We start from the raw sequence: 12988 nt of genomic DNA, 5'->3' as shown, positions 1-12988 counted from the left end.
GAGTCAACGGCAAGTTTAGTTCATGTTTGCAAACAGACCCACTGCACTTCTCAAACATGAGATGCACAGTGAGTACAGAGTACAAAAGATTATAGATTGAATGCAATTCAGAGTACACACTAACTAACCGAGTTACATAGAAGAAAAGAACAACATCTTCAGGAGACTACACAACAGTGTAGCTCAGAGAGAAAGGCGTCAGCATTCTCAGAGACGACACAGCTGTGCAGTTACCCTTTCGCTTCCTCGTCCTTGACAGGGCAAGGAGCTCTGCCAGTTTATCCTCACTGGTGTACAGAGAGTGAGGCCCCCGTGATCTGGTTGTTTGTTCACAGATCTAAGGTCACCACTATCTGTCCACCTGCTGATGTGTAGAACAGACTGCAAAAGAGCTGAACATATGATATTTCATAACACACAGTTGAAGTACAATACAAGTGATTTTCAATAAATCACAATCATCATGAATTATATGAGAATTTCCATTACATTTCCTTCCTTTGACCATTTTATGCTCACCAATCACAATTATTTCAAACCAAAAATCACTATTACCCATTAACCTTACAATCTAAATAAAATGATTCAAACAAGAGTACACTATGTTATGTAAAATTACTATGCAAAATATCAAATCACAACATTCTCTTTTTATTCTGATCATTAGCTCAAATCATTGTGAGAATTATAAAAAATCAGAGTTGATTCTCTTTCTTCTCTGAATTCCTCATTGTTTCATTCAGACAATTTCAGTGTCATCAAACTGAAATGGTGGGATCCAGTCCAGGGACCTGTGGGAGAGGTCACTCTGAGACAAGTTCAGGAACTGTCCCACAGAATTTCTAACTACAGAAGCAATCAGGGTTTTAATGCAAGGAACAGCACAACAAATCAAAACAGCAATAACTACCAAGAAAACAAACATAGGTGTCAAAAGTTTAATCAGTGTCACTTTCCCTCCTCCCTCAGTCAAACATGATCACAGACTCCAGTGTTTGAAATCAGAGTCTTTGCTTCCCACTTTGTGCAGCAGATCATTGAGATGTGAAACAACATTCAGCCTGGAGCAGTGGCGGGACAATGATGACGGCGAGCAGGAATGTGCTCCAAGTTCCTCTGCATCTGCCACCCCTCCAGCACCACTGTATGGTCGTTGGCATCATTGCATCAGCAGTATGACCAAAATCTACCCCGGTAATCCATGTGCTGCCTCCTCATGAGTTTGAGAAACGTGTCCCTTTTGAAGATCCACACCCTTCTCTCTCTCACAAATAGGTGGAGAAATGTGTTGGCTCACTTACTGATTGATGGGATGTTCTCTCTGGGCTCAAGAACTGGTTTGTAGTGGCTGGCATGGATCCAGGTCCCTCTTTCCATGATCGTCACTGCTATTTTTGTGGTGAGGAGAATCTGGTAGGGCTGGTTCCACCGGTGTGCTTTTGAGTTCTAATAATAATAATAATAATAATAATAATAATAATACATTTTATTTATAAGCGCCTTTCTTACACCCAAGGACACTGTACAATATATAATAAACAAAAGAATCATACAACAAACAATAAAAAACTCTTACAATATACAATAATCAATAAAAAACAACAATGGATAGAATCAACATAAAAGAAATGTAGGGCGGTGAAGTTGCAGTAAGTAGGTTAGAGTGAGTAGGCAGTCTTAAACAGATGGGTTTTGAGTCTGGATTTGAAAACAGGAAAGGAGTCAATGTTTCGGAGGGCTGGTGGCAGGGAGTTCCAGAGCTGGGGAGCAGAGCGGCTAAATGCTCTGCTCCCCACGGTGCTGAGACGGCAGAGGGTATACAGAGATGAATGGAGGAGGAAGATCTGAGGGAATGGGAAAAGGTGGCGATGTGTAGGAGGTCAGATAAATATGGGGGGGGGCAAGGTTGTGTATGACTTTGAAAGTAAGCAGGAGGAGTTTGAATTCAATGCGCTGTTTAATTGGGAGCCAGTGGAGTTGCTGAAGGATGGGGGTGATGTGATGGAAAGAGGGGGTTGTGGTGATAATGCGAGTGGCAGAGTTCTGGACCAGTTGAAGCTTATGGAGGGATTTTTGAGGAAGGCCAAAGAGGAGAGAGTTGCAGTAGTCGATGCGGGAGGTGACGAGGCTGTGGACAAGGGTGGAAGCAGCATGGGGGGTGAGGGAGGGGCGGAGTCGATTTATGTTGCGTAGATGGAAATATGCAGACCGGGTGATGTTATTAATATGAGATTGGAATGATAGTGTGCTGTCGAGGATGACACCCAGACTCTTAACTTGAGGGGAAGGGGAAACTGGGGAGCTGTTGATAGTGAGGGAGAAGCTGTCAACTTTGGATAGAGTGGATTTGGTGCCAACCAGAAGGATCTCAGTTTTATTACTGTTTAATTTTAGAAAGTTTGTGGTGAACCAGGATTTTATTTCCAATAAACAGGAGGTGAGGGAGGAAGGTGGGAAAGTGGAGTTCGGCTTGCTAGAGAGGTAGAGCTGGGTGTCATCCGTGAAGCAGTGGAAATGGATGTTGAATTTACGGAAGGTATTGCCAAGGGGGAGAAGGTAAGTGATAAAGAGAAGGGGCCCCAGGACAGAGCCCTGGGGCACACCTGTAGTGACTGGGGAGGGGTTGGATTTGAAGGATTTTAGCTGTATGAACTGAGTGCGGCCTGACAGATAAGAACGAAACCAGTATAGGGGGGTGTGAGTGATGCCAATGGAGGAGAGTCTACTGAGAAGGATAGGGTGTGAGATGGTGTCAAAGGCCGCACTCAGGTCAAGGAGGATGAGGATGGAGAGTAAACCAGTATCAGCTGCAATGAGGAGGTCATTGGTGATTTTAATGAGGGCAGTTTCTGTACTATGTTGGGAGCGGAAGCCAGACTGGAAGGGTTCATAGAGGCTATTAGAAGTTAAATGCAGGTGAAGTTGGGAGGCGACTATTTCTTCAAGAATTTTGGAGATGAATGGTAAGTTTGAGATGGGGCGAAGGTTATTGTAGTTGTTGGGATCTAAGCCAGGTTTTTTGAGTATTGGGGTGACGACTGCAGTTTTGAGTAGTGAAGGAACAGTTCCGGTGGTGAATGAAGAGTGAATGATAGTAGATATGAGGGGAAGAAGGGAGGAAATGCAGGAATATCACTAAGGTTGTGGGGAGGGCATCCAGCTGGCAGTGGAGAGCTTGGATTTACTGATGAGGTTCGAGATAACAGAGGCATCGGGGAGTTGAAAACAAGAGAAGGACTGACAGTGTGGGAGAAATTCAGGAGGGGGAGGTGGCAGAGAGTCAGAGTGCAAGTGCTGGTGAATATAGTGGATTTTTTCATTAAAAAACATCATTACAGAATTATAGGTGTCAGTTGAGTACAGATGGGGGGGTAGGGAGTCAGAAGGATGGAGAATTTTGTTAAGCAGTGCAAACAGTGTCTTGGTGTTTCCTTCATTAGAGTTCTCCTCCCTTAGGTCTTCCGCTACGATCCAGTCACCCGGTTCCAGTTCATGCAGGTTTTGTTCTTTGGCCTTTGGGGGAGCATCTTTTACCTGTTTGTGAATATTAAAAAGCACAGAATACAGGTTTGCTCAATAACACATTTCATCCTCGCACTGGCTGGTGTAGGAGAGTGGTCTTTTAACAGGCCCTTCTTCCATTGGTTTTTGTGGAGGTGGATGAACACTCTGTGGTGTTTGAATATTCCTTGCCATGTGTCAACTTTGCATAATGAGGGAACAGCGTACACAAGGTTTCCCATTTGGACCATACCACACTTCCTCTCTTCCTGTGTGGCTCTGGCCTGAAGTTCCTGGAGATCAGCGTGACATCAGAGTGTTAGTGGTGAGTCATCTTCAGGAGACTACACAACAGTGTAGCTCAGAGAGAAAGGCGTCAGCATTCTCAGAGACGACACAGCTGTGCAGTCACCCTTTCGCTTCCTGTCCTTGACAGGGCAAGGAGCTCTGCCAGTTTATCCTCACTGGTGTACAGAGAGTGAGGCCCCCGTGATCTGATTGTTTGTTCGCAGATCTAAGGTCACCACTATCTGTCCACCTGCTGATGTGTAGAACAGACTGCAAAAGAGCTGAACATATGATATTTCATAACACACAGTTGAAGTACAATACAAGTGATTTTCAATAAATCACAATCATCATGAATTATATGAGAATTTCCATTACATTTCCTTCCTTTGACCATTTTATGTTCACCAATCACAATTATTTCAAACCAAAAATCACTATTACCCATTAACCTTACAATCTAAATAAAATGATTCAAACAAGAGTACACTATGTTATGTAAAATTACTATGCAAAATATCAAATCACAACATTCTCTTTTTATTCTGATCATTAGCTCAAATCATTGTGAGAATTATAAAAAATCAGAGTTGATTCTCTTTCTTCTCTGAATTCCTCATTGTTTCATTCAGACAATTTCAGTGTCATCAAACTGAAATGGTGGGATCCAGTCCAGGGACCTGTGGGAGAGGTCACTCTGAGACAAGTTCAGGAACTGTCCCACAGAATTTCTAACTACAGAAGCAATCAGGGTTTTAATGCAAGGAACAGCACAACAAATCAAAACAGCAATAACTACCAAGAAAACAAACATAGGTGTCAAAAGTTTAATCAGTGTCACTTTCCCTCCTCCCTCAGTCAAACATGATCACAGACTCAGTGTTTGAAATCAGAGTCTTTGCTTCCCACTTTGTGCAGCAGATCATTGAGATGTGAAACAACATTCAGCCTGGAGCAGTGGCGGGACAATGATGACGGCGAGCAGGAATGTGCTCCAAGTTCCTCTGCATCTGCCACCCCTCCAGCACCACTGTACGGTCGTTGGCATCATTGCATCAGCAGTATGACCAAAATCTACCCCGGTAATCCATGTGCTGCCTCCTCATGAGTTTGAGAAACGTGTCCCTTTTGAAGATCCACACCCTTCTCTCTCTCACAAATAGGTGGAGAAATGTGTTGGCTCACTTACTGATTGATGGGATGTTCTCTCTGGGCTCAAGAACTGGTTTGTAGTGGCTGGCATGGATCCAGGTCCCTCTTTCCATGATCGTCACTACTATTTTTGTGGTGAGGAGAATCTGGTAGGGCTGGTTCCACCGGTGTGCTTTTGAGTTCTCCCTCCTTAGATCTTCTGCTACGATCCAGTCACCCGGTTCCAGTTCATGCAGGTTTTGTTTTTTGGCCTTTGGGGGATCATCTTTTACCTGTTTGTGAATATTAAAAAGCACAGAATACAGGTTTGCTCAATAACACATTTCATCCTCGCACTGGCTGGTGTAGGAGAGTGGTCTTTTAACAGGCCCTTCTTCCATTGGTTTTTGTGGAGGTGGATGAACACTCTGTGGTGTTTGAATGCCTCTGCACACATTGTTAGTAGCACAAATGACACAGAAGAGTTAGAGAATCCCTTTGTGAACCAATACCTTTGATTTTCAGTCATCATATCCCCTTTTGACACATGTTCCTTGCCATGTGTCAACTTTGCATAATGAGGGAACAGCGTACACAAGGTTTCCCATTTGGACCATACCACACTTCCTCTCTTCCTGTGTGGCTCTGGCCTGAAGTTCCTGGAGATCAGTGTGACATCAGAGTGTTAGTGGTGAATCAGAAACAGCAAGGCACTGAAAAGTGGGTTCTTGTTTAGTGACTGCTTTCGCTGCAGCATCTGCTCTGGCATTCCCCTGTGAAACAAAATCATGGTTGTTAGTGTGCTTCACATTTGCAGATATTAACCTGTGGGAAGAAGGACAGCATCAAGGAGATCAGAAACCAAAGTATGGTGGGAAGTGGGTTTCCCAGTGGATGTTAAGAAATTCTTATTGGCCCAAAGGCGGCCAAAATCATGCACCACTCCCTATGCATATCTACTGTCTGTGTAGATATTAACTGTTTTGTCTTTAGTCAATTTGCATGCTTCCGCCAATGCATCTACTCTGCTGCCTGTGCAGAGTAATTTGAGGGAATTGATTCAGCCATAATAGTGTCATGTTGTGTTGTTACAACACAGAATTTTTCCAGTTGCTGGGTTCCTTGAGGCTGAGCTGTCCACAGACAGTTCCAGGTCAGGATTCTGACACAAAGGTGTGTCTTGCAGGTCAGGTCTGGGGGAGCAAGCTTCTGTTATCATCGTTAGTGACTGTGGCACACCTGGGCCCTGTGTGTCAGTGATCCCTTGAAAACCCTTTCAGAAGTCAGCTCCGATTTGTTCTCCTCCCTGAGACACTCATTTGGTTTTGGTTAGTATTTGGTTTGTGTTTGCATGGGTTTGTGTTTGTGTTTGTTTGTCTTCACTCATGCACTCTCCCACACCACTGATCTTACTGATCGACACATGCCACTGTTAATGAATAAAACTAAAAGTTTTCTGTTAGATTCATTCACTCTTTTTTAAAATAAAATTATTTTTAATTGGCTCTGTTGTCTGTGTCTCCTTCTTTTGTTTGTTTGTCACAGTAAGGCTTTGTCTTGTATTGATTTTGTACTCACACAGCACCTGCTTGTCATATATTTATCTTGCATGGCTTGTTCCACACTTTTAATTATAATCTAGGTCACATATTTCATGTAGGCTGGGCTGCCAGTACCTGACTCCAGCACAGAAGAAAATGCTTCAAGAAAGCATTGCTGTCTGCATTAAGACTGTTGGTCTATTATTCCTGTTGACAACATAAGGCGTGGTGTGGTAAGGGTATAACGATGCAGTCAACTCATGATTGAGTTTAATACATAATACAGGTCTCATGCTCAGATACAGTCATAATGAATATAATGAAGACTCCAGTGCAATGTATAATATCAAAATCACTTGAGGAATTGTCCTTTTATCAAACAAGCAGAAAATCTTATTAAAACTAAAAGGAAACATATCAATAAATGAATGTCCATATAACCACTCTCTAAGCCTTCTTCAACTCCCCTTTCACTTTGTCACATCCTCATAAAAGGCAGTAACCACTGATCTGCTGATGTGTGTGTATAGGATGGCATGATTTTCTCTACTAAGACTAAGGGGTAGTGCCTAAGTGTTTTTGCATTGTGCCTAAACCAATGAACAGAAAAAACCCGCCCTGGAGAGGAAGGATACTGTACTGGCCATAATCTTGGCCTAAAGATCTGCACAATATGTAGTCAAAGTACAGTAGCCCAGATTACTACTGTATTGGAGAGTAACTCTTCTGAACTACTCTCAGAGAGCTACTTCATATACTGAGTAGCTTGCCAGTTAACATGACACAACACATACATCAGACAACTTTTATGAGTTTGGAAGATGTATTCTTAATTGTATAACTCAACTGGAGATTTACTAATGATGTCTGACAGTTTTACGCATGAATACCATTATAAAGAGGTGTGTGAACTGACGCACTGATCTTCTGTAAAGCCCAGCTGAAGCTTCTGAAAGCATGATTACAAACATAAGCATTTATGGTTTGGTTCTGAGTTCACTGTTCATCTGATTTGGCACACTCACACTAGTATCTGGAGGAAAAAAGAGCTTATTTTGACAGTGACGATGTTGACCTGCACATATATGTTGCAAGACTGGTTCTGGAACTCTTCTCTGGGCCAGTCACACTTGATAGCAGTGAGTGATTTTATTTTTATCTTTACCTTTTTTGCTCTCAACCCAACTGTCAGGCAACACAAAGGCACCATCAATAATGGTGGGTGAATACCTGTTGACCCTAACCAGGGATGAATAAAGGGTGGCATACTCAATATTTTCTGCTGGATTTTCAACACATTTTAGTTAAGATATATATATGTGTGTGTGTGTGTATATATATATATATATATATATATATATAAATAAAATGAAGACAAAATAAAAGAAAATTAAATCTGTCACAGTGAATAAAGGGTGGCATACTCAATATTTTCTGCTGGATTTTCAACACATTTTAGTTAAGATATATATATGTGTGTGTGTGTATATATATATATATATATATATATATATATAAAATGAAGACAAAATAAAAGAAAATTAAAATCTGTCACAGTCACACAGTCTGTGTGGCATTCCAGTGTTAACAGGCTTCTCTCTCTGTGACTGTGTGGTGAGAGCATGTCTTGTCACGAGTGCCTTAAATGAAAACCCAGCCCTTTAACTGTTCCTTCCCATTAGTTCTGCCTACTGCTCTTTAGTTAGTATCATTGCTTGTATCCCACAGGTTTTTGTACAGCGTCATTTTTTTCTTGGAATTATTCTCTTCCAGGTAAGGGAAAAGTCAAGACATATTTCAATTGATTGTGACATACAGCGACACAATGTAGAGTTTTAATTGGCCTAACTAGTCTATTAATTATTAAATCCTCAAGGCAGTCATTCTAGATTATGTGAATATGTGACTGTGACTATGTTTTATTTCTATGCTGTTGCCTAGCAGGGACGTAAAAGAAGTCCAGTTGCTTTCAACTCCAGCAACTAACAATATACTGTAAATGTTACTGCAAAAGGCAAAGAGGACACTAAAGTGTGAAATTACACAGCTGTTATTTAAGTTTACATAATTCAGTGTCTGTGTTTGTGTTAGTGGAGATTTTAAAAACAAGGAATCATGGAATCTTTTTGTTGAACTAAACTGAATCTCAGTTCATCATATGAACACACTTGTGACTTTCTTTAAACAATTAAAATCAAATATTGTTCAGAAAGGTCATTCCAACACTGTTGAAGATGTCCACAAATGTGTTGCACTTGTAGTTTGCTTTGCCTTCACTGTAACTTATTATTCCTTTGCTGCCAAAAGTTGGCAGTAAGCCAACCCTGAGCTATAAGTCAGACTGTTAATTGCAGGTCTAGCATGAGCCAAAATATACCAACAGGTTTTTCATGTGTGAATGCAAGGTGTGGCTGCACTGTGGATTTCATTGCATCCTTTTTCATCCCTTTCTCCAGCCTGGTGTTTTAATTTCTTTTGTTTTGCTGTAAACTTGATGGATTTTCCCACATTCATATATCAACTCACCTGTGTATTTCACCATTCACTGTATCCACAGATTGGATCTGTTCTTCAACAACGCTGCCAAGATGGTTTGCAAGTTGAGAAAAATCAGGGTTATCGCTTCCCTGCTGAGTATCTGTGTAGCTGCTGTGTTTTTGACCTCTTCCTGGAATTACCTCAGGCTTCAGAAGTCAAGTTATTGTGGCTGCAACCAGTGTTTAACAGATGGTGACCCATGTATTAGAGAACGTATTATTTCAGCTCCCAAGCCCTTTTTGTCAATAAAGAATAAAATCACAGAGGATATTTTCAATTGGTGGAAGGTAAATGTCAACTTATCTTACCAGATGAAAAGTTGATTTTTGTATCTCAAAGCAATGATTAGCATTGCAAATTGAACATGAAGTTAAAAAGGGGGGAAAAGACATTTTAAACAATGTATCAAAACTTTGCCAACAACTTACTTGTTGGCATGCAAAGTCACATTACATGCAGGCACATTTAAATTATAATCCTAAAGATTTTAGTTCTTGTTGATTTGGTGACAGCAATGGTGACTGGTTGTAACAGCAAGTAGAGTTTACTGGAGCCTGTCATTGAATATCTCACTGTGGCTGCTTCTTCTTATGTCATTACTCCCTACAATATCTAAGACTGATCCTCTGTAAAAATGACTGTTGTTTTTCTATGTAGACACGTCTGTGACTTAACAGTTATGGTCATGGAAATAATGTTCTTTTTCTGTTGTGTGTCAGCGCTTACAGGGTGAAAAGCGTAACTTCACTTACTACAATGAAGCAGTGGACACGGTGTTTAAGGTCATCCCACCCTTTCCAGACTTTGCAGAGCCCAGCCCTGATCGTTGCAAGATTTGTGCTGTGGTGGGGAATTCTGCTAATCTGAAGGGATCACGTTATGGACCTCTGATAGATTTTCATAATATCGTGATAAGGTAAATCAAACAATACTTCCACTCTAAAAAAATCTAGTTTGAATGATGGTGTTGCCATAGACAACTGCATTTGTTCCTTTGTACTTTCACAACAACTAGTAACTTCTAAGGGTCAGAATTTCTCTGCCACAAACAGATGGTCAACAACACTTTTATTCAGGATTTTCATGTAATGTGAACCTCAATCACCATCATCTTTAACTACATGCTAATAAATATGTATCTCTCTGTACTGCCTAGAATTAACCGTGGCCGTACCAAAGGCTATGAAGCAGATGTTGGGACCAAAACAACTTATCATATCATGTATCCGGAGAGTGCTACCTATTTGGAAAACACAACTCGTTTAATAATGTTTCCATTCAAGTCAAGTGATTTTCTGTGGCTTATGAAGAAGTTAAATCCAGGGTAGGTCTGCAAAGCTACTCTCTGTATCTATATTTATTAACTTTAACTGCAGATGAGGGCAGAACATGTTATAACAAATGTGTTAGCATACAGCTGCTCATTTATACATCTAGCAGTGACAGACCACCTTTGATTTTATTTGTAATAGATTTTCTGGTAAGTTAAATATCTGGCTCTTTTGTTGCTAAATTCTCTGCTTTGTTCACTTGAAAGTCATTTGTCTGTTTGGTGCTGGGGAAGTAGAGTGAGTGAGTGAACCCAGCCTTCTTACTGTTAGCCTAATTGAAGAGCCATTTGAGCTTTATAGAAACGTAGGAAAGCAGTTAAACCACAACATTCACATGGTTACTAACTAGCTAGTTCAGTTATTATATATTGTATAATTATCAGTATGAATCTAAGATAACATTCTGAAAAACTAGTGTTACTAGTTATTACCAAATATGCCCATTTTCCACTACATTTAGCAATTAATGTTTCCTCCAACAGGGAGAATGGTGCTGTAAACTCAAAGTTGATTGCTAACAAGAATCTGGTGAGTATTTTAAATGAACTTGCATGATAGTTACAGTTGTAGATATCTGATCAAATCATGTATTATAGTTCATAATGTCAGATTAAGGGCTCTGTCTTATTAATAACAGGTGGCGATGCTCAGTCCAGAGTTTATGAAATATGTTCATGAAGCTTGGCTGGGAAATAAGGGCTATTATCCATCAACTGGCTTTCTGACTTTTGCTCTCAGCCTGTTCCTTTGTGATGAGGTAGGTTCATATTACTCCAAACATCCAAGAGGTACCTAAAAGATCTGCCTAAGAGGTTTTTCTATATTATAACTTCATTTTTACTTCTGTCTTTCGCTTTCGAGAGATGACAGTCATCATTTTCATGAAAACAAGAGGCGCTCTGTGCCTCCAGATATACAAACTGTAGCCTGATGGCAAAATGTTGAAAAGGTGAATTAGTACCACAGTGCAGCACCACAATACTACACTGCACAGTGAAATATAATACCACTACTACTACTACTACAAATAATAATAATAATAATAATAATAATAATAATGATCACAAGCAGAAGAAGACAAAGAAGAAGTAGAGGAAGAAGAATAGCATAAGAAGAAATATCCTCAGAATTTTAAAGAATGGAAATTTTATGCAGCATTTCTTTTCTTCTGTATGTTTTGTGTATGCACTTGTAAGTTTACATAACATGTTTTATTGCTTACTTTTGTATTCAACTCTAAAAAAAAAAAAAGTAAAATGTGGAAACAATAAATTCAGCTAAGATTCATGGTGTAATATTTGTTTTCTCAGGTCAGTGTTTTTGGGTTTGGAGCAGACAGTGATGGAAACTGGAGCCACTACTTTGAAAGACTCGGAAACAAAAAATTGAAAACTGGAGCTCATCCTGGAGGTTATGAATATGATGTTATGGTGCAACTAGACAAGAAGAAGAAAATCCGTTTTTTTAAAGGATGGTAAATTTAGTCTCGCTCTTTATGTCTCATTAGTGTCTCTATTTCATTCATTAAACATTGGGTTACAAGCTGTGATCTGACCAAAATCACATGACTTCTCAGATGTTCAATTATAGATTAGGATGGAGTAATCTTTAAACAGGAAGCACCCTGTCGGAAGACCACCCAAAAGTTTGTGACATGAAAGCTTCTTAAAATGGACCCTCCCAACTCTGTGTTTGTAGTTAGTTACAGTTGAATGAAACAACTTTCACTAAGGTGCAGTTTTTTTTCTCTGGCAGAAACAGGAACTGCCGTAACTTCTTGTATCAATGGTTTTGTATTAACATATTATACACAGCAGTACTTAGGACACATAAATAACAGTGTAGGCAGTCATGTGGCATTCCATTTATTCCACAGTAGACTTAAAAAAAAAAACTTGGTTGGTTTTTGGAACTGGCCCTTTTTTTTTCTAGATGAGAGAGGGTTATATTTATTCCTAAATACAATATAAACTGTAAGTTGTAAATATCTGTATGGGTGGTCACACAAAACTTACATTTGTACAGAGCATGTTCCAAGATGATCAGTGATTCCACAGCATAGGCATTGCACATGGTCAGTAAGTCAGCATCTAAAAGTAATTCAGTAAGGAAAAATGTATGAAGGGACTTGAATTGTATTAGAGGTAATTCAGTCTTAATCCATAATGGAGTGTGGTGGGTAATGGCTTTATTAAGTTTCAGGTTTCATGTGGTTTGTGTGTTGCCTTCAAATATGACTGATCTGGATGTATATGTTTCCTGTATGGTGAAATATGAAAGATTTTAACACTTTGAACATTCTAACTTTGTAATTTACAGCATGTTCATTAATGTTTACCTGTGCATTTATTTCTGCTTTCTCTGCATGACTGATACGATAATATTGGCTACTCAATGTCCCTCGAATAAATGCCTCAAAACTATTTGACTGTTTGATGTTATTTGATTCTCCATGTAATATCCACACATAAAAGCCAAGGCAACAGCAATACCATTGTAAGTGGTTTTGAATTACTGAACATGGGATTGTACATTTAGCCTTGAGTGTTACTGACCTGAGAAGTTTTTATTACACAGGTGATTTAGGCCTTTCAACAGACTTTGCGGTGTCTGTGAAGGCTCACATGAGCAACGTTCCATATGAAGCTAATTCAATCT

At 39.9% G+C, this 12988-nt stretch overlaps 1 protein-coding gene across 1 annotated transcript; it reads left to right on the top strand.

Moving 5' to 3' along the window:
• Positions 1-8097: 8097 nt before the first annotated feature.
• Positions 8098-12753, top strand: LOC108900336 (CMP-N-acetylneuraminate-beta-galactosamide-alpha-2,3-sialyltransferase 1). Its single transcript, XM_018701322.2, has 7 exons — positions 8098-8234; positions 9019-9286; positions 9719-9915; positions 10156-10323; positions 10813-10858; positions 10968-11087; positions 11641-12753. The coding sequence occupies exons 2-7, from the start codon at positions 9050-9052 to the stop codon at positions 11806-11808; spliced, it is 936 nt and encodes a 311-aa protein (XP_018556838.1). The 5' UTR covers positions 8098-8234; positions 9019-9049; the 3' UTR covers positions 11809-12753.
• The last annotated feature ends 235 nt before the right edge of the window (positions 12754-12988 follow it).

Source organism: Lates calcarifer, unplaced genomic scaffold, assembly GCF_001640805.2.
Source record: "Lates calcarifer isolate ASB-BC8 unplaced genomic scaffold, TLL_Latcal_v3 _unitig_4531_quiver_858, whole genome shotgun sequence".
NCBI classification, from domain to species: domain Eukaryota; kingdom Metazoa; phylum Chordata; class Actinopteri; family Centropomidae; genus Lates; species Lates calcarifer.
The sequence above is the reverse complement of the archived record's forward strand: the minus strand, read 5'-3'. Positions and strand labels throughout refer to the sequence as shown.

Coding starts and splice junctions, on each gene's coding strand:
- LOC108900336 (XM_018701322.2), top strand. CDS start 9,050: ATGGTTTGCAAGTTGAGAAAAATCAGGGTTATCGCTTCCCTGCTGAGT. Junction 9,287..9,718: donor ATATTTTCAATTGGTGGAAG/GTAAATGTCAAC, acceptor GTTGTGTGTCAG/CGCTTACAGGGTGAAAAGCG. Junction 10,859..10,967: donor TGATTGCTAACAAGAATCTG/GTGAGTATTTTA, acceptor TATTAATAACAG/GTGGCGATGCTCAGTCCAGA.